Source organism: Mesoplodon densirostris, chromosome 10, assembly GCF_025265405.1.
Source record: "Mesoplodon densirostris isolate mMesDen1 chromosome 10, mMesDen1 primary haplotype, whole genome shotgun sequence".
Classification (NCBI taxonomy): domain Eukaryota; kingdom Metazoa; phylum Chordata; class Mammalia; order Artiodactyla; family Ziphiidae; genus Mesoplodon; species Mesoplodon densirostris.
In genome coordinates, this window is record NC_082670.1 from 78,052,615 (window position 1) to 78,068,172 (window position 15,558).

At 38.1% G+C, this 15,558-nt stretch overlaps 1 protein-coding gene across 1 annotated transcript; it reads right to left on the reverse strand.

Annotated features, from left to right (window-relative positions):
* Nucleotides 1-873: 873 nt before the first annotated feature.
* On the reverse strand, nt 874-15,128 carry ASB14 (ankyrin repeat and SOCS box containing 14). The gene is made up of 9 exons (XM_060110936.1): nt 15,007-15,128; nt 11,561-11,605; nt 10,967-11,100; nt 10,711-10,869; nt 8,242-8,487; nt 4,606-4,777; nt 3,595-4,138; nt 1,784-1,937; nt 874-1,052 (listed from the first exon to the last, which is right to left on the reverse strand). Exons 1-9 carry the CDS (start codon nt 15,126-15,128, stop codon nt 874-876), a joined length of 1,755 nt encoding a protein of 584 aa, XP_059966919.1.
* Between the last annotated feature and the right edge of the window lie 430 nt (nt 15,129-15,558).

Genomic DNA, 15,558 nt, shown 5'->3' on the forward strand with positions numbered 1-15,558 from the left:
CTGCCTCTCTGTTCTCTCTGTTGATGTGCCGTATAATGGTACACAGGTATGGCTGAATGAATGTCTTCTTAGTTTCTTTCCTCGCTTCCACATACAGAAACCTGTACTTAAATAAATGCAGCATAGAATATATAGAAATAAAATTTTAAACTAACAAACACCTATAACTGCTTCTATCAGTGAGCCCCTCCTCTGTGTCTAGTAGTGGACTAGGTTCAGTACAGAAATCATAAGCCATCATCCATTTGAAAACACTTTTAGTGATCACATTAACCAATAAATGGCAACCCTTAGCCAGGGTTTTGTAGAAAGAAGGAACGCATGTATCCCATTAATGATGAAATCGCAATTGAAGGTTCTCTTTCAATTAACTGAATTACCTCAGTAATGGACTCTGCAAGTAAACAGACACTAAGCTGGCCATGGGACTTCTGTACAAGAATAGCTAATTTTAGGGTCATGTACTGGGGTCAATTCTTTATTCATTGCAGTCACTAAGACATTTTATATATGTACTTCTCTATAAGAAGGATTACTGTTAAGAATTATCTTGAATTATCAGAGGTAGCATTTATTATTTTGAGCATGTAGAAATGTGAATTTATACATTTAATGTAAGATGAATACAGCATTAGAACTGATGTATCTTAGTTAATTGAAATTTTTACTGTTTGGGTTTTATTTTTACAAAACTGCCTTTCAGAATGCCAGCTATCTGTTGAGAGGCTATGTTCAGAGTGACTTTTTAAAGAATGTAGACTGCATTGAGATTTTAGTTGCTAGGTAAAGTGAGAAATATGAATCAATGTAACAAGTCAAATTTTAAGAAAGACATCTGTGGAATTATATACCTTTTCATCCAGAATAGTTTGATTACCAGGTTCCTGTGAAAATTCCTTGTTCATAAAGGTCATATTCTTTGTAAAGGACATATGCCTTTAGACGATTGGGTAACGGAAGAAATGACATGAAGATGGGGCAGCGCAAATGTAAACGTCCCATACACTTCCGGATCTTGAGGCGGCACAAATGTTTCAGGGAGCGAGGGTTTGCTAAAATGAAAAACAGGCACATTATCCAAAAGAAAGAATTGCTTCATTTTTTAGTGATCTTTAGCAAATGTATTCTATACTTAAGCCACCAAGATTTTCATTTGCTGTGACTAAATGGAAAAGTTAATTGGGAAATAGCTTTCCACTTCTCACTGCAGATCTCGTAGCTGTGGTTTCAGAGCCATGTCACGTTAGAGTCCAAAGACGCATCAGTTGTGGATCTGGCCTGTGAGACCTAAAGCTCCTACATCTGTGTGTATTAACCCCCTGTCCTGCCCCTTGGGGTCAGGCTAAAAACTAAAATCACTACCTGTGGGGAAATTATATGAAAGAAATTCTTCTTAATTTGACTTATGTGCTACTGTGAAAGAATTTGATTTGAAGGGTCATTTAATATCCTCTGTAGCCTTAGATCTTAGCATTTTCTCATCCCTGTTTTTAGTGCCATTTCATAGTTTTTAATTCCTGTGTCTATGGTGTTCTATAGGATCAGAAGAAAAGTATTATCTACCTATATAATAAATAATTACCTCACAGATTTTATCCATTGGGAAATGGTAGTAAGTACAAATTAAGTGTAGTTATAAACGGTAACATTTTTTAGATAGGAATAGTATTTTTCTTGGTTTCTTTAGGTCAAGTTTTAACTGAAGAGAACAATGTTCTACAAAAGAAATAAGAGTTCAGTTAGTATTTTTTGGTAAGAATCGTCAAGAAAGAAAGATACTCACTCAAGATAAAATGGATTTCTGACCAGAGCCTCTGTTTTTGGAGCACAGCTTTCAACTTTGAACAGATCCTAACTTGATCAACATAATCAAGCATCACTCGAACAACCTTTCCAGAGAGATACTGCAGCCATGACAAAGTTATTACTTCGCAGAACTGAGGAAGAAAATCAGAACTATGAAAGTAAATGGAAAACTAAGTATCTGTGGTTTAACACAGTAATCAAAAGAACACTAAACTCGGAGTCAAGAACCAAGGTTTGAAGTTCCTCATTTATAAACTAAGGTGTTGAACAAGAAAATATTTCTTAGCTCTAACATTTGGAAAAATATTTACTACCAAGTCTTCCAAACTTTATAAGATACGAGGGTTTAAAACAGACTATTACATAATATCTTTTATCCCCTTTGGTTGCCCGCATGGCTGTCTGGAATAAAGATTACCTTTCCAGCTTCACTTGCATCTAGATGTGGCCATCTGACTAAGTTCAAGCCAATGAGATGTCAATGGAAGTGTGAGCAACTTCCAGAATGCTGTTAAAAGAAGAGCAAGGTGTGTGCTGCTTCCTCCTGCCTGCCTTCCTGCTGGTTGGAATGTGGATGTGAGTTTCTCCTGTGAATCATGGAACCGTCCAATTAGAAGGCTATTTACTCTCGCCTTTATTTATAGGAGAGGGGAGTAAGCCATTTTATTAGAGCCTCTCTTATTTGGGGTTTTCTATCATTCATAACCTATTCCCACTCTGATACTTCAAATGTATGATAGTTTCTGCCTTTAAGTAATTTACATGTCCTTACACAAGATGCCCATGTAAGAAGGCAAATAATACTATATGAAAAGTCAGGAAATAATACAAGATGACATATTGCTTAAATACCAAGTCCTACATTAATCATAACCTAAAAGTAATATACAATATTAAAATATTTTCCTTTTCAGAATTGACTCAAAGTTCTTTCTCCATTTTATTTATATTTTCAGATTTTAATAATATGAATTCAAGTATCTATAGTGCATCTATTGTGTGCTAAGCACAGATCTGTAAGCTGAGGAAAGTGGTGAACAAGAGCTTACATTCATGTATTTGTGGGGGAGATACATAATCAGTAAAATATTAAGAATTTCAGAAACTGATAAGTACTATAAAAGAAATGAAAAGCATTAAAGAGAATAATTAGGGAACAGAACTACCTTAGGTAAGATGCATAAGGAAGGGCCTCTCTGAGGAGCTAACACTTGAAATGAGACCTGAAGGGTGGCAGCTATTTGAAAAATCGGGGGAAGAGCTCAAGCTGGGGAAAATAGAAGTGACCAATTAAGTAGGGGGAAAATAGGAGACTGTGGTGTGATGACAGCTAAGAGAAAAATGTCTCAAGAAGAAGAGAGTGGTCAGCTATATTTATTGTGATCCTTTTTTCATCAAAATGTGACCAAAGAAAACCATTAATCAAATGTTAGAGCCAAAAACCTAGGGGTACAAGTATAAGGAACCCAGAAGCATTTTAGCTAGATAACTCACTTCTTCAAAGAAAAAGCATAACTGGTATATAAGGCTGCATTTATTTTTCACAGCCTTGTTCAAATGTTGCTTCATTTGTGAAACTCCCTACCTAGAGTTAAATCACTTTTTCCTCTAAACTGTTTCTATACCTTTTACATCTTTCTACTATCATGTTTATTTTATCATATATTTATCATATTAAAATCTTTCCCTCCATGAGCTTCTGGAGGGGATGGAGTTTTATCTTTTGCTGTAGTTCAGGGCCACGGATAATGACTACATAGGGTGACACAGCCGATACTGTGCACTTACCATAGTATCTTTGATAACTGTAGATGTCCAGCCTTCAAAAGTATAGAAAGGATGAGCTTTGTCTCCGTGAGGACAATCAAAGCATCGCTCTGTGTCATACCCATAATTCAACAGCATCCTGAGCATGACTTCATCTTTCAGCGTGTATTGAAGTGCTGATGGGAAATGTAAAGGGTTGACTTTGCAGAAGTAATTAACGTTGGCCCCATGCCTTAGCAGCAGGCTTATCAGCTCATAGTTGCCCATCCTTAGGGCTATCTGGAGGCAGTTAACTGGGTCTTGATTAGGCAGAGCTCCAGCACTCAGAAGCAGCTTAACTGAAGAGAGGTCACCATTTGATACAGCAAAGTACAAAGCTGACTTCCTGTGGTCATCATAGTGTTTGCGAATTCTCTGATCTAGCATGAAATTTACATCAAATCCAGCCTGGATGAGAAGTTCCAGGCATTTGGGGTGTGCTCCTGCTGCTGCACAGTGAACTGGACTGATGCCACTCCGCTTAATGGCAGCAAAATCCGTGACTGGAACCAAAATCTTTAGAGCTCTGAGAAAGAATTTCAAAGTGCATTAAAAAATAGTTTTTGTTAAGATGCTGCATTGACCTGTATATGATTGCTTTATACTAGCACTGGATGGTATTAGTATCAGTTGGTATTTAGACACTCCAACAAAAAAAAGCATAGTCCTGCATCCAAAAACTCAGATACCACGTAAAGTTAAATGAAACTAAGGTGTAGATATAAAACTCAGAATTACCCCAGTCAGTGAAACCTGAGGCTCCCCATATTGCCAAACGACCTGAAAATAAAATAGTTTTATGTCTCTTCAGGGTCTACAGAGGATGTCTGAATTTACCACTTTCTAGCTGGTCAAGAGTTTCTCACCTTTAAAAGGGGTGTTGGAGTTGTAGGATCAGAGATGAAGAATATAAAATTCCCAGAAGCTGCCCCCCCTCCAAAACCCCATAGCTATTACTATTTCTATTATTTGCAATAATGTAGTTGAACTTACAACAAGTGGCCTCTGTCAGCTGCCACATGAATGGGCAGGTGGCCTGAATTCTTAGGGATGTTGGCATCAGCTCCATACTCTAGCAGGAGAGTCACAGAGTCTGGATTTCCTCCACTAGCTGCTTCAAGTAAGATGGAAGAAGAATCAGAGGCCTGACCAAGAGCATTAGCTCCTAGGAGGAGAAAGAGTAATGTTATGCAAAGAGTCTTTTCCACCATATTGCTTAAGTATTCTTAAAAGTGTACCACCACTACCAAAAAGCAATTATTGAGCAGCTACTTTAGCAAAACACTAAGAATCAAAGACATAAAGTATGTACCTCCTGTCTCAGACAGTTTACAAACTAGTTGGAGAGAGAAAATGGTGTAAGCAGTCTCTAAGTTATAAGTAGGTTGGCTTTCAGAGTAATTTTATGTTATTTGTTTCTAACTTAAATATCCCAGGAGAAGTAATTTTATAGAAGATGGTTTTATTTCCAGACCAGCATACAAAAGCTCGCTTACCTCATAACACACTATAAGATGGTACTAACAATCCTATTGAACTATGTCACCATGACATCTAATGAAGATCTTACGGTGGAAAAGCTTATTTGTTCTGTTTTAACTTGTTCCTAGGAGACTGTTCATACTAAGAAACACTGGCTGTTTTTAGTTGAAGATAGGGACTGCTGATAGTTAAAAGGGTATATTGTAGTACCCTGTAAGCTAAGTGCTGTGTGAGTGGTGTGGATAATAAGAGTACAGATATAGGCTGTCTTCTTGAAGATCTCAGGGCTGGGATTGTGAGCAGGGCTGGGAGGTGAAGGAAGGAGGAAGGAATTTGGGGTCAGTTGTGGAAGGCCTCTCAGTAAAGGCTTTGAAGAAAGAGTAGCATTCGAATGGACAAAAGAAAAGGAGGACACTCTGGGCACCTTCACAACTCATATAAAAAAGATATAGTGACTTTAGTGTGGACTCCATAATCTTCAGAATATAAGGACTCTAATATTTATTGACTTTCTTGCATGTGTAAGCAGTAAGCCAAAGCCCATTTATGGTGTATGTTGGCTCATCAGAGTCATTTGTTCTTCTCTGTTCTTTATTTTGGCAATATCATCCACATACAAATTCTATTTCAATATATTATTCCTAACTTATATGGTGTCATTGTGCTTTTCATGGAATGGCACTCTATTGCTGTTTTAACTTGGAGGAAGTTGAAAGATCTTTCTTCATGGAAAAGATTATGATGAATCAGATCTCAGTCTTAAAAGCTCATATAGTTTTAGATGCAAAACTCCAGACTCAAGTGGAGTTGTACAGTGGGAGGAGAGATGAAAGTGACTTCAGTCTTTGGAAAATTATGTCCCCTCCTTACAACTGCAGAATGGGGTACCCAAATGATGCCATTCATTGAATAATCCATCTTGAAAATGAATTCCTAGAAGACAGATTATCTTCTCTATGTTCTGGAAGGAATCCATAAAATGATTCCTATAGAAGAATTCTCACTGTAGCATTTGATGAGGAATAATCCATTTTAGGTGGGTGTTCTCTTAGTGAAAGTTCTGCATAGAACTATGAGAAATCTATTATATGCACCAGGTTTTTTCTTTTACTGAAGAACTTACTCACATTTTTTGCTAATACACGTAATATATGTCCTGATTATCATCACTCAATTAAATAACCCCTTCCTGCATATTTTTGTCTAATTGAAAAATTTATAAATAGATTAAAATTTTTTTTTTTTTTTTGCGGTACGTGGGCCTCTCACTGCTGTGGCCTCTTCTGCTGCGGAGCACAGGCTCTGGACGCGCAGGCTCAACGTCCAGGACTCACGGGCCCAGCCGCTCCACGGCATGCGGGACCCTCCCGGACCGGGGCACGAACCCGTGTCCCCTGCATCGGCAGGCGGACTCTCAACCACTGCGCCACCAGGGAAGCCCATATTAAAATATTTTGAAAATTTAAAAAAAAAGAATATAGTGGCTCCCCCAGAACCCCATTCCTAGAATGCATTAAGAAATATCTAATAAGCCCCCATGTAATGAGTACTCACTATGTGCTGGTTTCTTTATGTATGTAATAATTTCTAAACTTCACAACAACCCTAGGAAGTAGATGCTAATATCTTCATTTTAAAGATGAAGAAACTGAGTTTCGTTGAGATTAAATTACTTCACCAGAGATGCACAACTAGTAAGCAAGGTAGTCGGGATTCATGTACAGGTGGACCAGACCCAGGTGCTATTTCTATGATGCCATGTTGCCACTCTAGCAATGCAGGGTAATAATGTGATTTGGAATGAGACAGATGTGGGTTCAAAGCTTGGCTCTTCTATTTAGTAGCTATGTGCAAATGACTGTAAAAGGGGCTTACCTAAGGGAAATGCTCCCTCACTGACCTCACTGAGGTCAACCGATACTGGTTTCTTTGAAAGGTTATGGATTTAAAATCTGTCGCCTCTCCTGTTTCTTTATATTTTAATCAATGATCTACACAAAAGGTTGCTCTTTTTGTGTAGATGAAGGATCCAGTGTTTACTTTGTTATTCCAGCTAATGACTTTAGACATCTCTGGTATCACTCATTTAAAACATTTTACTTAAAATGTCTTATGGCCATTGATTGGGAACTAGCCTCCCCTATATGATAGGAAAGATTTAGGTAAGTCTAAAAAGCAGAAAGTTGTTTTTAAATGTAGGAGTCCCTGCAGTCTAGAAAATTGGACACCAGGACTGTCTATTGTTAGAGAAAGAAATAAGACTTCTGGATACAAATGGGGAGGAGAATAAAGAAGATAATTCTAATACTGGGACTTTATTAAATCTTGGTAAAGATTTGCTTCTTCGAAAAAAAGCTTTAGATATTACACTGCTTCTTCTAACAGTGTCATCAATGAGGGTCTCCTCAAAGACAGTTCTCTGAGCCAGGATCTCTGCCAGTTAAACCAGGATCTAAGATGGCCACAGCTATAGCACGGGTGGCAGGGGAGGGCGTGTTTGAAGGGAAGTTCTACAACTGGTACCATCCCTGACCCTCACTTTCCTCAAGGGTAAAATGAGGATAATGCCTACCTCACAGGGTTTGTAGAAGATTATTTGAGGTAAAATAAGTAGCTTAATACCTGGTGCTTAGGAAGTACTCAATACATATAAATTGCCTTCCCCTTCTCTCAGAGTTTTGTTTATTATTAGAGGGGAGAACTGGGACCCAAAGAGAAGAAATCAGGAAGAATTTCCTAACAACTTAATTCATCTGGTAACAGGTTGGACTGCCTCATAACTTAGCTTAAGCAGAGACAACGTGAAGGGGATGTTGTGGATTGTTTCATTCTATGAATCTAGAAAAGAACAACACCACACAAAAAATTAAGCAAAAAACAACCATCCTCTTAACATGGTCAGGGTACATTAAGTAAAAGAGTAAGCTGCGTCCTAGTAATTTTAGGGAAACTGCTTCACAGCAAATAAATATTCAATCCCTATTTTAGGCTCTTTCAGTAGCTAATATTAACACACACTTCAATAAAATATTAAATTAGGCTTAAGTAAAATGTTAACTTCTATTATACTGAAGCTCTCCATAAAGAGGAGAATGCTTAGGTCATGTTATCCTTTAGCAGTGTGCTGACTGTATAGGAAAATCTTGCCTTTCTGCAGTAACAGTTCCATGATTTTAGTGTGTCCACTTTGGGCAGCAAGAGCAAGAGGAGTGAATCCGTAGGAGCTCTTTGGGTCAGGGTGGGCCCCAGAAACCAGCAGGAGCTTCACTATGTCCCGTCTGCCCAGTCTGGCTGCTTCGTGGAGAGCTGTCCTCTCATTGGCACACCGCAGATTGACATCTGCTCCACGGCTGATCAGCAAGGCGGCCATACTGTAGGAGTCCTGTAGAACAGCTGGGAGATTAGAAGTGAGGGAGGTATCATGTTCAACCGGAAATTAAGGCCAGAGTATCAGATCAGCTAGTTTCCCTCAGGCTTCTTAAGGAGTTCTTCTTACCTATCCCCCATGTACCAGCATTTGGTGTTTAGGAAACGGATTGTAAAATGAGGCATATATCAAATAATATTAATAGTGTTTTACATCAATAGGCTATTTTCTTTTCTGTAAACCATGACCAATTATTCATTGTCTGTTGGCTGCTTATGTGGCTGAAAAAGAAAGTTTTCATTTATCATCTTTATGTTCTCAAGAAAATGGGAACTTAAGTGCCTAGTACAGTCCTAGAAATGTTTGTAGCTGCTTTACATGAAGAAAAATGAAAACAGCAATAATTAGGAAATAATTTTTAACCACATTTTGTTAACCAATATTCTCTAATTGGCATTTCTGCATTTATGCTGTTAATTTGCATTGGATGATAATCTTTAGTCCTTCAAGATTCTAGAGCACCTTAATTTATCCATCTCCCTATCCATTTGCTAATTGTTGGCACCAACTGTGTTTGGGGAATCTTGCTAGGTGTTAGACACTGAATCAGTATGAATTCTGCTCACAACCATTTATAATGTGCCATATAAAGGGCTATAATTGCACTAAGACTAGAAATATAGAGCGCCAAGAGTGTTGGGTCTTTTTTAATTCATTGAGCTGGCACTTTGTGTGCTCTTTCATTCTGGAAAGATGAAACACGTCCTTTGTTTTAGGAAATAATTTTCTTGACTTGTCTCATTGACGGTATATTGCCTCTATTTTGTCTGTTCTCTTTCTACCATTCCTATTACTCACATGTTGCTCCTCTTCAGTTATCATCCTAGTTCTCTTAGTTATTCTTCTTACCGATTTTTCATTTCTTATCTTCTTCTTCTGGAAGCTTTCCTAACTTTATCTCCTCGCATTTGAGTTTTTTTAAATTTCTGCCGTCATATATTTAATTTTCAAGAGTGTTTTTTGTTTTGTTCTTCATTTTTTTTAGTAGTGTCCTGCTATTTCATTAATTTTCATTGATTTCTCTAAGGAAATTAATGATAATTTCCCCCTACCTTTTATTTTCCCCTAAATAATCTGTTTCCTCCAAGTTGTTTATCTTTGTTTGTTGAAGACTTTCCTCAGATAGTCCTTGGATGTCTGCTCATGATTAAGAGCGGGGGACTAAAAATCTGCCTGGAAATTCTAAACATTGACTGTGGTCTTAACTGTAGGTTAATATGCCTGGGCTATTTTTTGGGGAACCTCCAGTTTTAGTATTTTTAGTTCTTTCTCTTTGAGCTGATTAGATTCTCCAAAGAAGCCTCCTCTTGGAGGGTGAAGTTCTAGCTACCAGCTTTCTAGAATTTGGTGAAGAACTGGGAGGTCTCAGCCTATGTGCTTAATTCCTCCAGTGTTTTCAATCCAGTACTCTTGCCCTTGCCAAATAACCCCCAGTCCAGAGAGCCTTTGCTCACACTATTCAGATAAAAAACTTCCAAAATTCTGCTGGTTGGGGGAAGAGTCTGACCCAGCAGGGTGGATTGAGAGAAGTGATCTAGATACCTGACTACTTGTTTCTTAATAGTTTTCAACCAATTTTTCTATTTTAGCTGCCCATCCTTCATCCCTGCTCCATGAGGTAACTATAGCCAACAATTTCCAGGTCTTTTGATATAACTGTGCTGGTTTTTGGCTTTCCCCACTCCAATTTAAGATTTGGCTTTCTTGACACTTACTACTCATCCATCTGCTCTTCTGATTTTTTAAAAATCATGTTATTGTTGTCTCCTCCTCCATTCTTCCCATTCTTTGTATCTTAACCCTTTAAAACACTTGATGAACTGTAATCCTCCTGAAGACTCAGGAGGCAGCAAAATTAGTTCATTCATATTTAATCTGCCATCTTTACCCAACCATTGGCTGCTTCTTCCTACTCTGCTCCTCTCCTATATTTTTTATACCAGAATTAACTTGTTCAACTGAGGTACCATGTAAAAATGATCAGCTCATAATTGGGCAGAGACTTTGCCTCAGGCCACCCCACAGGCTAGCCTATATAAAGCTTCTTGAGGGTCAGGTACCCATGTGTGGTTATTTGGCACCAGAGTGACAGTGCTGCAACTATGCACAAGAAACTGCCTTTGAAACCTGTGGGCCTGGAGGACACTCAGAGCCACACACTGTTCTCCAGAGCTAACGTGTTAATTTACCTGTAAGAAGAGGAGAATTGCCTTCGACATTCTTGGCATTTGGATTGCAGCCATTGAGAAGAAGAAAACAGACATTTTCTAAGAGGCAATTTCTGACAGCCAAAAAAAGTGGTGTTTCACCATTGTGGGTGGTTTGCTCCCACACACTGGGTTTTGAAGCTGAAATAAATCCATTAGACCACACAGATTAAGATACAGAAATAAATTTTAAATTTATTTCTCAGAAGCATCAATAAGAGTTATAAAGGGAGTTTACCTTTCAGGGTTATTTCCAAAATGTTCTTATTTAATTGCACTGCAGCCTTATGGAGAGGAAGCCAGCCTAACTCATCTGCTTCATCAAAAGCAGAATGGTACTTGGTCAACCCTGACAATACATCTTCCTTACCTATTAACAAGTCAAATGAGGACATATTCACATTTGGCACACATACAAGGCAGCCCATACTGCTTCTGAATTCCATCATCAAGGTTAGTGCATGAGACAACAGTATTCTAGCACTACCTTTAATGAAAGACAAATTTAAATGACATAGGACAAACAAGCAGTAAGGCCTTTCATCTAGCATTCCATACCACCTGGACCTGTGAACACCTGTCATCTTGTTACATACAGAAAACAGCTCTGTCCACCGAGGAGCCCAGGAGCTGTTTGCTAAGTTTTGCTGAAGTAGTTTCTCCCAGGAAAGGCCCCATCAGACTCTTGACAATTAGCTGTTGACCCCATAGTGTTCGGCACTTGGGAGATCCTGCTTCTAGGCTTCCTGAACTTAGAGGGGAAATGCTACCAGTTGTCACCATCACATCTTACCACAAGTTGAAGGGGATAGAATAGGAAGAGTACTTAACTGTCTCTATTGTTTCAACTATCCTCTTACAGTCTGCAATCAAAAAGCTGCAGAGAAAAAACATATGAATGTAATTCCAAAACTGAGGAAAAAACTAAGGCATTTGATAAAACAAAAGGAAAGGGTAAAGGCAATAGTAGTTAACCAGGAATGAACTCATATGAGGCAATGACTGAGGCATAATAGAAATACTTCAAAACGCAAGAGGGAGGAGATATGGGGATATATGTATATGTATAGCTGATTCACTTTGTTATAAAGCAGAAGCTAACACACCATTGTAAAGCAATTATACTCCAATAAAGATGTTTCAAAAATAAATAAATAAAAGATATATGTATATATATTCAGAAAAAAAAGAAGAAAAACGTAGTATGGCCCTTAATGTGTTCCAGGGAAACTCCCCTCCCATATGTCTTCCCTCGTCAGCTTCTTTAGGGCAAGAATTGTGAGAGCCTGGATCACAGTTAGCCTTCAATCAGTGTCTGCTGAACTGAATCAAACATGCCTAGGACTGAAATGTCACATTGTTACATGGTAAAATTTAAATGGCCACTCTATAATGTCAATGATTCCAGCAAAAATTATTATTTAAAAAAATAGTAAATAATCATGGTGTAAGTTTTAAGAAATATTCATGGTCAGAATCTGTATTCAAAAAACACAATTAGCAGTTTTTTAAGTAATATTTTTATTAAAATATTTAAAATTTTAAAGCTCAACTTATAAATCTTATATTATTTTTAAATCTAGTAAATAAGGATTGTCACCTTCCCTTTTTTGATTATTCAATGAACCCAGCTTGAAAAAAATAAATTCCCTTAGACAATCTGTCCTGCTTAAAATTTAGTCAATCTCCCTATCTTAAAGTCAACTGATTAGCAACCTTAATTCCATCTGCAGCCTTAATTCTCCATTGCCATGTAAGGTTACATATCCACAGGTTCTGGGGATTAGGACTTGGACATCTTTTGGTGAGGGGGAACTTTATTGCTCCTGTTTCAAGTATATTCTATTTTCCTAATTCCTTCAAGTGCCTGATCAAATCAGCAAGCCTTGCTAAGTATCATACAATTCTTGCAAGTCTAATGACTGAAATTTATAACTGTAGTCAATTTTAATTTCTTTGAAACATTTCAGTACTCTTAATAAAATCTCTTACGACTTTCAACCTAAAATCATGACTTCAAAGTTAATCACAAGGTTTAATCACAAGGTTAATACAACCGGTAACTCAATGAAATCCAATTTCTTTACAAAACTTTTAACTATTTAAAGATTATTCCTAAATTTAACATAAAAGTGTAGGAATAGTGTAGTAAAGAATGCAGACTCTGGGGCCTCCCTGGTGGCGCAGTGGTTAAGAGTCCGCCTGCCGATGCAGGGGATACGGGTTCGTGCCCCGGTCTGGGAGGATCCCATATGCCGCGGAGCGGCTGGGCCCGTGAGCCATGGCCGCTGGGCCTGCGCATCCGGAGCCTGTGCTCCGCAACGGGAGAGGCCACAACAGTGAGAGGCCCGCATACCGCAAAAAGAAAAAAAAAAAAAAAAGAATGCAGACTCTGGGGCTTCCCTGGTGGCGCAGTGGTTGAGAATCTGCCTGCTAATGCAGGGGACATGGGTTCAAGCCCTGGTCTGGGAGGATTCCACATGCCGTGGAGCAACTAGGCCCGTGAGCCACAACTACTGAGCCTGCGTGTCTGGAGCCTGTGCTCCACAACAAGAGAGGCCGTGATAGTGAGAGGCCCGCGCACCGCGATGAATAGTGGCCCCCGCTTTCCACAACTAGAGAAAGCCCTCGCACAGAAACGAAGACCCAACACAGAAAATAATTAATTAATTAATTAAAAAACTCTTACCCCCAACATCTTCTTAAAAAAAAAATTTATAAGAATGCAGACTCTGAAGCCAGGCTGCCTGGCTCTTAACTTACTAGCTCTGTGACCTTGGGTAAGTCATTTAATTTCTCTATGCTATGCCTCAGTCGCCTCATCTCTAAATGGGGAAAATAATAGTACCTACCACATAGAGAGGTAATGAGAATTAGAATTTAAATGAGTTAATACATATTTATGAAATGCTCAGAATAGTGTGGCACACAGTGATCACTCCATGAGTATGTTACTTAAAAAAAATTACTGTAGGTTTGATATACTCCAAAATCTCTGTATTTAATTACAAAATCTCTTGGGGTTAAAACACATTTATCCCATTTTACCTCCATCAGGCAAATAGAGGTCACCATCCCAAGAAAATGGGTTTAATACCCCTGAAAAATAATTGTAACTACTCAGGGGCTTGAAGTTGCTGATCACCCAGAGAGCATTTGACTAGCTGTGCTTGGCCGCAGACAGCCCATACCCAGGGCAATTCTCTTACTCCACTGAGGGATCCATGGGGTCCTTTTCTAGTGTTGTCATACCAGAACTCTGAGTTCACACCCTTCAGAAGGGGTTAGTCTCTTCTGGGTTTAAGTTTACATAATTACTCCTTTTGATTTGAGTAGATTAAAGACTTTACCCTACTAAGGTTTCTGTGTCTTGGTTGGATTTATGCATTTCCTTAGCTCCCCAAAGACAAGATGCATTAGTGTTCTCTAGTCTTACATATCCTCATGTATTTCTTCTTTCTGATTTCTCATCTGCCTCTCCTCACCCATATTTACTAGTAACCTCCTCCAACTATTTTCTTTCTTTTTTTAAATTAATTTTTATTGGAGTATGGTTGCTTTACAATGTTGTGTTAGCCTCCACTGTGCTACAAAATGAATCAGCCATATACATACAGATATCCCCTCCCTTTTGGACTTCCCTCCGATTTAGATTACCACAGTGCATTAGGTAGAGTTCCCTGTGCTATAAAGTATGTTCCTATCAGTTGTCTATTTTATACATAGTATCAATAATATCAATGTGTCAATTCCAGTCTCCCAATCCCTCCCTCCCCACCCCCTTCCCCTTTGGTATCCATACATTTGTTCTCTATGTCTATGTCTGTATTTCTGCTTTGCACATAAGGTCACTGATACCATTTTTCTAGATTCCACATACATGCGTTAATATTGATACTTGTTTTTCTCTTCCTGACTTACTTCACTCTGTGTGACAGTCTCTAGGTCCATCCATGTCTCTACAAATGACCCAATTTTGTTCCTTTTTATGGCTAAGTAATATTCCATTGTATATATGTGCCACATCTTCTTTATCCACTCCTCTGTTGATGGACATTTAGGTTGCTTCCATGTACTGGCTATTATTTTCTTTACTGCCTGATTAAATTCTGAATTATTTCCAAATTTCTCCTGTCTAGTCACACATCAAGTCTCATAGATATTCAGCTCCTTGGATTCTGACCCTCTCTTCTGTTTTTGTCACAACACTAGCATCGTGCTTATGACAAGGCTCAAATGTTGAATACTTATACTACGTTGCCAGTGAGATACCATTACCTCTCATCTTCAGGTGACGGCTGTGTAGTTTCCAGCTTGTGAATATCCTGTAAACTCTGTTGAATGATGAGCTGGGTGTCAAACGCATCATCTATGTCTTCATCACTGGTGTAATTATCCATGTGAAATGCAGACAGATTTACTTTAAAGTCAAAATGAATTAAAAATATTTTTCCAGTTGTGAAAGATTATCAACTGATTAAAATTATAAATGAAATTCAGAAAACTAAAAAATTAATAAGATTGATAAATGAAAAAGTGCAAAATTTAGAACACAAAATATTCATTAAAAATTTTTTTGAAAACCCCAAACAGTTTTCTGAACTGACACAGATTCAACATAAATTAGAAGTTTTCCATGAGCAGCCATCTACTTAAAGCTTATTCAGGAAACACAACCTTTCATATAAAACTTAGGTCAGTGCCATTGTAACTATGAAAATGTTCATATCAATCTATTTTAAACTTGGCTTATGAGTTTTTCTCATTAATTGTAGCTCTCACTCCAAAGAATATCTTTCCTACACGCAGGGAGTATAATGCTGAAAATAA

What these genes read in the sequence shown, in the direction of transcription:
- ASB14 (XM_060110936.1), bottom strand. Translation starts at nt 15,128, where the DNA reads ATGGATAATTACACCAGTGATGAAGACATAGATGATGCGTTTGACACC. An exon ending in TTTGGAAATAACCCTGAAAG is followed by an intron (nt 10,870 to 10,966) that starts GTAAACTCCCTT and finishes GATTTATTTCAG; the next exon opens with CTTCAAAACCCAGTGTGTGG. An exon ending in GCTGACAGAGGCCACTTGTT is followed by an intron (nt 4,139 to 4,605) that starts GTAAGTTCAACT and finishes ATTCTTTCTCAG; the next exon opens with AGCTCTAAAGATTTTGGTTC.